Here is a 12,048-nt window from a genome sequence, read left to right on the forward strand (position 1 = left end):
GAGTGATTGGCGTTCTTGCGAACAGATATCTCATGAAAATACATGCTGTGACATGTTTAATCCTAGAATAAAAAGAAATGAAAACCAAGAAAAAACTAGAGCCGCAATTTAAACACTAAGGTGCATCGCACTTTCTGCTTTTATAACCTAGCAGAGCAGAGGAAACCACTAAAAAATGACGTAAAATGTTATTTTTATCTACAGCTTTTAAAGTAGTTATTTTAGAAACTTCCAAAGGCGTTAATGGGGAATAAGTTCCATTTTCTTGCACAACAGTGGCTAGATACCACTATTCTTTCTCTACCACGTTTGATTAATTTGAAGATTTCTAAAAAATAATTCCTCATGTGCAGTTGAAAAAAGTGAGACTTGAATCGTATCTATCTCGTCCGAAAATTCCAAATTCAATTCTTGAAGCGATGAATGAATTTCTCTCCCTTCTCGAGGTATATTTTACCACAGGGAAAGACCCAGATCAAATGACGGCTCTTGCTTTTTCTCAATCCAAATTTTTTTAGCAAATTCTTAAAATAATAAAAAGTTGTGGGTTTTGAACTGAGAATGGAAAAGTACAGTCGATTGTTTATTTAGTAGCTTATCAGGACTATTTATTCCAACATTAAAAAGTATGAACAAAAATTTTGAGATAAAGAAATATGTACAACTATAGGCGACTTGATAACATAAAGAGGAAATAATTTATACTAAAAAATATGTTCAAGATACCTACAACAGAAAATTTTGTCTCTTCATAAGAAATTTTAGCTACAGATCGATAGCGATGTTCATGTAGTTCTTGTGTCATAACTTCAATTAATTCTACTGGGTGAACTCATGACTCCAGCTAAAGCATTGCTTCCGATAGGTTATAATTTTCAATACAAGCACATTGAATTATGGCTTCGCACCCTCTTTCATCAAAAATTGAGGAGCGTTCTGCAATAATAGAAAAACATGCGCACCCTGCATTTGAGAGAAAAAACATCGTATGGGCCCAGAGATCTCCACATTAATAACAGCTGACTTCTAAGTCCTCATTTAAACAATCTCATTCGGAAGGTCTTTGATAGCAGCTTTCTTAGTAAGGTAACGAGACAATCAGAGTGTTAGTTTAAGAGATTCCTTTTGCAATGCAAGTTAAAATTTCAAGCTTCATGTATTCAGGAAAACACTCTAGTTGGGTTTGTAGGATGAGAAAAAGTAACTCGGCGATTATACGGTAGAAAGTAACTTTAATCGAGCCTAATATAGACCTGTTTCCTGTCTGCAATGAGCTTAAAGTATGAGTTGTACCTAAGTAATCAACTTGGACACCTAAAAAAGTCATTCAGGCTGATCTTGAGTGATGCTAAAAAATTTCTTATTAATACAGAATCTTTCACAGCTAATGCTGCTGAGGAGTTGTTGACAACTTTTTTCAAAATCATCTGACTCAAACAGTCAACTTTTAAAAGTGATTCGGGGGATAAGTGTTGTTCAGGAAAGAAATCTGGTGGGATAGTTTGACGTGAAATGTACACTCATGGAACAGAATTCAATCTTTGCCAGGTGAGAATTCAGTTAATCCTACATCATTGGCAAAAATCGACTTGCATGGTGCTGAAAAAAACTCACTTAGAGAGTACGGAGTAAAAAATACAGCACCAATCAATTAACGATTAATAGCAAGTTCATCTTATTTTTATTGCTTAATAAGTCACATTTCTCAACTGAAGAGGAATATTTCAAAATGAGTTGCAAAACCTCCCTTGCATATTCAAATGTAAAACACAACAGACTTCAACAAGTAAACAGATAAATTAAAAAATAAATAAAAACTCTTAAGACATTCAAAGGAATTCTTGGAAAAAGTTATACATACTATAAAAACACTAGGATAAATTATAAATATACTCATTAGGTTCCTGAACTGATCTCGCGAACCAAAACTCAAAATATACAGCATATAACATACCAAATTGCATGATATCATATGATTTTTACATCATGAATGAAACAATGACCAAACATTAATAACACATACTTTGACAGGTATGTGTCCCCAATTAGTGATCACACAATAGGCAGGCAAAGTTCTGATTACACTTGCCAAAAAAGTAAAATCAAAACAAAGAGTGTGAAAGGAGACTTCCTTCCTTTTCTTAGATTGTCAGAAAAATCAAGACCCCCAATTAAGATGATTTAGATGGAGAGAAAAGAAATTATCCTTCATACTTGTAAATTATCCCAAAAATATTTGAGCTACAAGCCTCTGACACGTACAGCAAGTGGAAAAGATGTACTCAAACTCTGCAAATATTGGTGGAATTCATGGCAAGATGACAAACGATTTAGTTTTTTCCTTTAAATGCAAATCGAAATTAATTTTTTCTTTCTTCTTGTCTGTGACTCTTACATCTCCAATATATAATGCCAATTTCCAGAGTTGCTCAATTGCTAACTGGTTGGAGTGTTCTTTCATTTGCTTATCAGATTCGAAGAGTAAGAATCTTAAATTAACAAAATGACAGTTTGTGTCACGAAAAAATTTAAAATGTCACAAGCAAAAATAATGGCATTTTGCAATTTTAGATTTGATAATGTCTTCAAATCACTGTTAATTTCTTACAGTCGAGATATGAGAGATCTTGGGACATAAGTTTGAACACCTGCAGGCTGGTTTTAAACTCTGAACTGCAGGCTCCATTTAAACTCAAAACATTCTGCGCACTTTCATACAGCATGCATCAAATTAATTTGCAGACTTTCACAGAGAAAAAGAAGGCTTCATTCACATTTTAATGACCTCAAAATGATGAATCTTTGACCAGCTTTAGATTGAACAAACTAACTGGATGCAAGCTTTAATTGGCAGAGAGTAATTTTATGAAATTTTGATCATTTCCACAAGCTGAACAAAAATTAAACACAGAAGGAAGCAGTAAGATTGTGCAATAAATGAAGATTTTCAGGTCAGACTCTTAATAATATGAAATGAATTAAAACTAAACATAAACATAAAAATCACACAAAAATAAATAACTTATGTTCTACATAATCGACACTGGGAGGGACCAGAGAAACAACTCAACTCAACTTAACTTGCAGCTTATTTTTGAGCTTAGGCTGGTAGTTGCAACTTCTTTCCTTTCAATACTGAAACAGGAAACAAAGAAAATATTAATGACCACTTTAATCGACCAAGATAAAATTCAGATTGAGTTTTACAAGTTGAGAGTTGCACAAATTTCATGAAACCCTCCCACTGGATGAGGTATGAATGAGTCAGCTGCATCAGTCACAGATGTAGAATAATAATTCTATGCCATTTGAAGGCGTACTTTCATATGCAGCCATTATGATGCGCCACTGTTAAGTTCGGTTGGCACTTGGCAGACTAGGTTCTTGAATTTCACGGGCAGTTTTGAAGAGATTGGTCAGTATTGAATAGAACAAAAGCAATTTTATGCCGTTTTTGAAAGAATAATGCAAAAAAGAGATAGTTTGATTTTACTTAAAAAAAAAAAAAATCACTTCAATTTTAAAGCTTCATTGTACACTCACCATCAGTACTTAATTTTTCTTCATCATAGTTAGAAGAAAGGTGAAGTAGTGACTTTTAATAGAATTTAGGTGTAGTCATAGATTTGACAGAAAATTATCCTGTGATTGTTAAATTAAGGAAAATTTACGTTTGAATAATTAATCATGCCTATAACATTAAATTTTGTGGCTTCAGAAATAAGGATTCTTTTCGACTGTATAACGGTTCTCAGTGCTCAGGGGCCTTATAATTTTTTGGTAAAAATATAACAAATGGTCTCTCCTGGGATACCTAATTTTCTTTGAAAAATCTAATAGTAGATGCTTCAAATTAATATGGTCTTCATGGATGTTTAAGCATGGAACTCACCTTTGGTTAGGTACAAATAGAAGAAATCACAGTACAGAATTGTCTGCACTATTCCCGCCACAATAGCAATTGCATTTAATTTTTCAGTCAGGAACCAGCGATAGATCCAGTTCAAAATGTACAAAGCACGATATGATCCCAAAGCAAACAAATAGTGTGACGTGATACTTTCGGCTTCTCCTGTTTTGCTGACCATGAACAACTGTGGCAGAATTGCGACCGATTCTAGATAAATACTAAAAGTCCACAAAATCTGCAAAAACAAAAGCAAGGAAGTTGAAGTAGTGCAAGATGCTAATTTTACAGTGGATAGTTATTCAAAGCTTCAAACTCAGAAAAATATTAGCTTTTAGTAGCTTTTTGAAATCATGTGACTGAAGATGTGACTGAATCATGTCACAAGTTTAATGAACATTTAGGAAGTCTAATGAACATTTAGAAAGTCTAATGAACATTTAGAAAGTCTAAAAACAACTTACTTCGATCACCGTGAATTCTTCATTGATGAGGAGTGCCAATGCAATAGCCGGTAGAATTAGAAACTCAATTCTGAAACATAGGAACAAGAATTTTTTTATTGCCAGATTTTAGAGAAAGAACAGAGAAATAATTTAGAAGCTTCCTCACAGGATGTTCAGAGAAAAATTGGAAAGACGCTAAATAATGGAGATATTGCATAAAAAATTTCATTGCTGCATGTGAGAGCAGAGAGTGCTTAACAAACTGAGTTTGCAGTACTTTTCGTAATTTTTTTCTGATATGAGAAATTGTAAAATAATAGATTTTAAAGTGAGAAAATCTGCCGCCTTGTGACATAATCAGGCAGCATTTCCCATTAAACATATGTATCTTAGGTGATTGGGTCATTTCGTCATTTTACATCTAATAATCGTTCATTTAAGAAGCCAAAGATATTCTCATGCTCCGTTCGCTAGGTAGTTTCTTCTTAAAGATAAAATTCACAAAATTTCAGAAAATTGCAAATCCTCCATTTCTGACCAACATGTTGGAAAATTAACTTTACTCACAATCACATGGAAGTACGAAGGGACTCAAGTTTCACTGTCAACTACTGCTTTGATCATACAATACAACTTCAAAATTGCATCAGTCTTGGAGTAATGATGATAAAAAGTATGGACACACCTTCTCCTACTTTTTCTGAATATTTTTGAATAGGAGAATATATCACAGGAATTTTGCTAGAGAAATCATTTGTTTGTTTTGTTAAAACAGAGTTGAACCTGCAAGTGCAGAGATTTGCACTGTCACAGTTGGAGATGCATAATTGTTTACTTTGCCCAATAATATGTCTCACAGATAGTGAACCAATGTATCAAAACTGTTAATCAGGGATGCCAACAACAAATAAACACATCCCATCAAACCTCCAGGTGGCCTCGAGGTTGTAGCCCTTGCTCTATGATCCGGAGGTCCCTGGTTCGATTCTCGACCAGGTGACCCAAGTTTGCTGGTCTCAAACAATGGTTACCTGGGGCTGGCTTGATTAGCAACGGAGAGGGGATGGAGCTCTAAGGACGGTAAAGCGCAGGATTATCCCTCGTGGGATATTTGAAGCGTAGAAAAAGAAGAAGAAAAAAAGTTGCTGCACAGATATTCATTTCAGGACGCGTATCTTGGATGATGATTACTCCTGTGGAGGCGGAATTAAATCAAATGAAGCAAAGGACAAGTTGATATACCCTGTTTGATAACACTGATGCAGACCTGTCTAAGAAAGGCATACAGGTAAATCAATCTTCTTTGCTAAGTTCATACTGCCAATGTACCACCCCACCCCCCAACCAATAATTCTAATGTTAGTCATACCTGAATGTATCATGATTACTGTCGTAAGTAGCTTTGAATTTGATGTACATTAAGTACAGAGTTCCATATGAAGTGGCAAGGAAAACTATTTTCATAACAGTGTTGTATAATGAAATAAATGTGAAAAATAGATCAAGATAACGTGCTGTGAACACTATTGCAAACAAAAATTGAGATCTTCCAGATATTCCTGCAACAGAAAATGGAAAACAAAATTAATGAAAAGGCTGAAGAAGCATAAATGAGCGGTTTTAAAAATACACAGGATATCCCAAAAGTTCCCGGCCTGGTGTTGAAATTCAGAAATTAAGATAGCTATCAAGTTGATCATGGTCCCATTTTGGAGCATACATCATTCCTAATCAACTGATCTTAAAATAATTTTACTTGCTCAAAAACTGCAGGATTAAGGCGGTTTCAATGGAGGGAGTAGAGTTCCTACCCACAGGCTTTAAAGTGATCAATCCCGCATAATCACTGATTGAAATGATTTTAGCCTATTTTTTGGAAAGGGAACGATTGCACCTCATGCAATTTTGTATGATTTCCTGTCGTATTTCCATTACTATCCTCCAAATTCTCCTTTTACAATCTTCTTGAAGAAATTTGGAATTTCTAATTTTAGTGGGACTTTCACAATCAAGAGCCAGTTTTATTTAAATTCCAAAATATATCCACACTCAGCGAAATTAAGAACATCCATCGGACAAGCTGTTTGGTTATTCAAGCTTACTAAGAAATTCGATCTATCTCAGCTTGACAGCAGAGCCGATGTTGGAAAATTAACCTCAAATAGGAGCGTGAACAAAAAAGATGCACTCCCCACCTAACAAATGAGATTTTAAGTTAGTTGGCAAGAATGTACGTAAAATCAGCGCTGAATGATAGAATATGAGTTAAGTCACGAGTTCTCTCCGGTAAAAGCTTCCAGAATACGAAGATGCCGAGAGGGGTTGCGCAGGTCCGACAGTGCGGACAGGGTTTCATTACAATTTAGCTATGCGTAGCTAAAAATTCAGATATGATCAATTTCCACGTCCATAAGCCAGTATAGGTTGATTAAGTCTGATGAGGACAGTTTGGGAACTGGATTCAATGCTCCCTGCTTGGTGTTCCTGAAGTAGGCTCTGGGCGTTCAGAATAGATAGACGCAGCAGTCCAAAACTTGCACATAGTGATGAGCATCAACCGCCGATGCATTGAAGGGAGGTGTGATGGTACTCAAAATGACTTTCCGCAAACTTAACTAAGATGAAGTGAGCAAAATTGACATATTTTGAGGCAAAGGCACTCAGGTGATAACATTACCTGCACATGATCTGGAATTCCATATTTTTAATAACAAAATGATTATAGCTAAAAGATGGGATAGGTCGCCAAGAAGCCGGAAAATATTCATTTTGTTTTGCAGTGCAAAACTAACTACACAAAACCACTAAAATGACACATTCGCTGATAAAAACCCAATTATAAATAAATCCATAAGTACAAGAAAAATGACGTGGACGTGGCTGCCGGCTCGGATAGAGTTGTTTTCATTGCGCCTGCCACAGCTTCCATAGAGAAACTACAGAAGGTGCCTTGGAAGGTGCTAAAAAAATGAACTTTTCAACGTCACAGCCTTGAACGCGGACTGTGACTGTGATCAAGTTATGTCATGCATAGCGTGAAGCAGAATCTGCGCCTTGCTATAGCCTCACTTTCATTGGCTAATAAACGTACATATGTACCTTCAAATTGGTACTCTCCCTTCAAAGTTTGCTGCGGTTTTCTCGCCACCACAGTTTTCTTCATGCACATCGCCTACTCTGCCGTGCTAAAGAGAAACGCCGCCGTTGCCTCTAGGCGTTGCCAAATTTTCTTTGATAAAACACGGCTTCCCCGGTAAACTTTAGAATAGTTTTCTTTCAATTTTTCAGAGAATTTTGTTCGTATTTTGATCTAAGATTCCTGAAAGTTTCAAGGAAAAATATTTTTAACTTTCCTCCAAAATAAACATTTTACCAAAGGAAATTTGGCAACTCTCGAATGTTCTTAAGATGTATGCCTTAGCACGGCAGTACTCACTCTAGTACACAGTACTGTCCCCTTCTCTCATCTCTAAAAATGTTTTTTTGAAAAATTGTCTCGGAGAACTTCCGGGAGGAGGGATAGCTTTGGACATTCACTGCACCATAAAAAATGGTATGATATCTTCAAATAAAACATGATGCGTTGCTCAGAGTGTGGCTTAAACGACCGAAAGAAAAGAGAAAAGATGAAATTGAAAAAGTTCCTGGTGTCAATCGGTGGTCGCATAAAAAAATGGGTGAGTTTATAATTGATATGATTAGCAATCTGTGATTTTGATTTCAATTAACCTATGGGTAGCCGCCGCATGTGCCACCATGTGCTCGCAAAGTCCACGTTTAAGTACCAGGGCTTCAAACCAAATGGAATGCTGTTTCAATACACTTGAAACATCACTTTTCGCCAGTTTTCGCCTTCATAACGTACCTATTTTGTTCAGTTTTGGTATATGTTCCCCTTTATCTGGCATGTTTCTATACTTATCTGTGAGAAGCATTCATTATTTCATTAAAATCTAATAGAAATAAATATTTAGACTTTTTTTTTATGACAATACTTCCTCTATTCGCAAGGGGAGCGAGCAGGGCCGGATTTACCTTCTTGCCGCCTGTATTTTGCCGCCCCCTTCTCATTCGTTTTGAAACATCAATAAAAACCAATGAACGTTCCAGCGTGGGAGGGGTGCATAAGACGCGTTTACTTGTGTTGAACACATTTTTTGGGAAATTAGCCCTGTCAACACTACTAGCAAAAGTTCACGAAACTTTGCGCGAAAGTTAAGTCTCGTAAACCTATCTCTTTGTGGACAAGGTCTTCCATTCATAAGAAATGAACAAAAAAATTATAAAAGAACAAACATAAATGTGGATTAATGATTTTAACTTCCGCCGCCGTGCCGCGCAGACCGCACCGTGTTTGGCGCAATGCGTGAAGTATTCCGACAGTCTTGTAGGCGCTATGAGTTTCACGCCGCGCCTAGAGTACCTTTATAGACAGCCGCGCCGACCGCCGCTGAACGCACTGTGTTTGACGCAATGCGTGAAGTATTCACGCAGTCTTATAGGCGACATGCGTTTCACGCTGATCGCACTATGTTTGCCGCAATGCGTGAAGTATTTGAGCAGTCATGTAGGGGCTAACATGTGTTACATGCCGATCGCCGCGCCGAGGGCTTCTCCTTTTCATCTCAAGTCCTCGTCATCGTTTCTCTCTAAGTTCCAGGCTAAATTTCGTGTTTGGATTCTCTCTTAACTCGACTAATAAAGACGACAAAAGTAGAAAGAAGTGTTTTTCTCGTTTGTACTTTTTTTTTTCTAAATTCTAATTTTCTATACCTAAGTACATTTAAAAAAATTCAAAATTTGCCGCCCCCTATAGATTTGCCGCCATGGGCCGCGGCCCATTTGGCCACCCCCTTATAATCCAGCCCTGGGAGCGAGAAAGAAAGTAAAAATCTCAATTCTTTCTATAAATTCTTTACATGCTACTCTTAGAGAAAAGAAAGGAGGTGTTTGCATTTCGGACATCTTGGACTTTTTTTGCTGACGTAGGTCGGTGCGACGAGTTTTATCATCGATTTTCTTGGAAATGGTGTAATTTAAGGAAAAAATCATTCAAAAACATTTGGCTTTCCTATATTTTTGCTTTTCTTTTCACTTATCAGGAAAAAAATTTCACTTTTTGAATAGTCCGCTCAACTCTCAATTTAATGACGTAGTAATTGCGTCAGTAGGGAGAAGTATGTCTCGCTCTTTTCCATTGGCTCTCAGAACTTAAGGATTGACCAATTAGCTTCTTGCATCTCTTCTGCTAAAATGTTAGGCGGCCATTTTGTCTCATTTATCATAAACATATAGGTTGGGATAGCCGAGTTGCGTACTTAACACTTTGTTAAAATTTATTCAAGATTGACCTTTTTTCTTTTTAACAGTGAGTATTTGCTTTATTCCAAGCATTGTTCATCTTCCATACATGAGTTTTATTGAAGGTATTTCAGTTTTCTCTGTCGAAGTCAGTTATTTTCTCGTTACCTCGTGTAGTCTCCACTGTATGAGCATTCTACGCGGGAATTGGTGTTTCTGTTAAAAAAGTCGTGTTTACAGCTGCATCTGTCGTTCAAGATCCGACAATTCCTTTCCAGCTTTTGTATTTTAATCAAATGCATGATGTCTCCTGTGATTTGTTTGCTTCTTTCCTCACCGATCTCTGTAACTGGACTGAACGGTTTGTTATAATGGGGGACTCCGTTCTCTATCTTTCGTTTCACCTAATCTAAACTTCTAGACATTTCTCAAGCCTCTTAGTTCCATTATTTCCTCAATTGTGTGATTCTATTAGTAGTGAGAATCACGCACCAACTTTTTTGTTGGACATATTTGTTTCCATAATAAGTTTCAACTGTAGCCTAAGTACGGTCAGTTGAGCGTGAGATTACAGTTATGTCCATGTTTGTTTGCGTTCTGGTAGCTTTATCTTTCATGAAGTCAACAGAGCTTTACTCTTTCATGCTAGCAAGTAACATCTCTAAAATTATACCCTAAGAGCATTCCATAAATTGTGATGTTTATCAGGTTACAGTTTTTCAGAGCATCTCGTAATTACCGTCTTGGTGTCTATTAGTAGGTACCATATTTTTCTTGAAACTTTGTCTCGAAGTTGTTCTCCTTCCACAAGTGATCATCATCCATGACTGAATGTTACCACTCTCCTTTCTGACGGATGTTGTGTTACTTGCAGGTTTCTTAAGTATGCGCTATGTAGGTTGAGTGTTAATTTGAAATTTGATCAACCCTAGCTGAAATTAAGTGTATGAAATACCTTTTCACAGATTAAATTGGGTTTCCAATTTTTTGATTAGCACACTTTGAATGTACATGTTTCCTCATTTTAAGTTGCTATCTCCCGTCTGCTCATTTCGAAGAATAAGGTCACATCCTTTATTTATGATCGTTGTATCTGATTTTGAAGCCACTCTTGTATCTTTAATTCACTTCAGCATCTTTTAGCAACTGCTTGATGTCTGGTTTTTGTAACTATTACGCTCAGGGGCAATTATTCTTATTTCACAGGAGTGCTGAGTTTATGAGTGGGTATGTCGGAACGTGCTCATCATCCGCTAAGACAGAAATCTGTCTCTGATTAACTCTCAATCAGTACCTTTTAATATGGAAACAAAGAGAATTGAGGAGGGTTCCGGAAAAAAGGCCCATGGGCGTATGGGCCCTTTTTCCGGAGAACGCTTCAATGGATTGCCCGTACCCTAAACTGTATGTGCCTAAAGTTTCGTATCGATTCGCCAATTTTTAAAGCCACACGACCATTTTTCCGGGTGCAGGATTTCCACTGAATACCTCTACGAGCGGGGTATCGTCATGATCTAGAAGATGATGCGAGACCCGAGCGCGCGCACCGGCCAGCAGATAGCGACCGACTGATAACAGCCCCTCTTTGTACTTCGAATGCACTGATCACTAGCTGCAATCAGTAAATGCAGATTTCAGTGTTAATCAAGATGTCAGCAGTGGCACTTACAAATAATAACATGCAGAATATTATTAATAATATTAGTGTGTGTCAGAGGATTTCTTTTTCGCGAAGTTAGTTCGTGTTGTTCGTCTATATTTGTTGATGATATTTTCGCAATGTCCGAGAGTGGTAGTAACATCGTTAATAATGATAGATTAAAGCATCGTAAAAGTAAAAAAATTAACTTAAAAACAAACAGAGTAAAGGCATCTGCCAAATTAAAAAGACTGCGTGGTCAACCCTACCAAACTCTATCCGGTAAAACCGTCTCAGGGGAAACTTTCAAGTCAATGACAGAATGTTGTGGTGAAAAGTGTTTTGATAATTTATCCGAAAAACTTCAATCAAAAAAATTCAGTGAATTTCATGAGGAGGAAACCAAAGCACAATAAGACGAGTACCTTGCAAGCTGTGTGGAGAGTCAACCATTGAAAATGTCTTAGTTTAGTCACAAGAACTGATTACCATCAGCGGATACCCGGAAAAAGGGCCCATAATCGAATTCTTTAAATTATTCCTTTCCTAGTCGATTTATGATTTGCAACTTTTGCCAATCTCTGATTTCATTTTAGGATGTATGAATCTTTGTATGAACATTCATGTCTCTTCGCGGTCAAAACACAGTAATGAAAACTTTAATGACGTTTTTGTCACAATGCGATTTTTCGGTATGGGCCCTTTTTCCGGAACCCTCCTCAATTGTAGAAGCAGCTCAAAACAGCAACGACAAT

The 12,048-nt window shown here is 36.8% G+C and overlaps 2 protein-coding genes across 5 annotated transcripts in view; one reads left to right on the forward strand and one right to left on the reverse strand.

Moving 5' to 3' along the window:
* Positions 1-579: 579 nt before the first annotated feature.
* Positions 580-7,264, reverse strand: KdelR (ER lumen protein-retaining receptor). Its single transcript, XM_019044339.2, has 5 exons — positions 7,031-7,264; positions 5,723-5,912; positions 4,372-4,441; positions 3,893-4,145; positions 580-3,135 (listed from the first exon to the last, which is right to left on the reverse strand). Exons 1-5 carry the CDS (start codon positions 7,119-7,121, stop codon positions 3,101-3,103), a joined length of 639 nt encoding a protein of 212 aa, XP_018899884.1. The 5' UTR covers positions 7,122-7,264; the 3' UTR covers positions 580-3,100.
* A 2,319-nt stretch (positions 7,265-9,583) lies between these two features.
* Positions 9,584-12,048, forward strand: part of emb (exportin-1 emb) — a 31,741-nt gene continuing 29,276 nt past the window's right edge. Inside the window, exon 1 of one of the 4 annotated variants that reach the window (XM_019044286.2) lies at positions 9,584-9,721. The gene's annotated coding sequence lies outside the window, so the exon portion shown is untranslated. Of the gene's footprint in view, positions 9,780-9,996; positions 10,016-12,048 lie in introns of those variants that run through there. The other 3 variants (XM_019044288.2, XM_019044287.2, XM_072302799.1) reach the window with 3 other exon arrangements.

This window comes from Bemisia tabaci, chromosome 7 (genome assembly GCF_918797505.1).
Source record: "Bemisia tabaci chromosome 7, PGI_BMITA_v3".
In the NCBI taxonomy this organism is placed as follows: Eukaryota; Metazoa; Arthropoda; class Insecta; order Hemiptera; family Aleyrodidae; genus Bemisia; species Bemisia tabaci.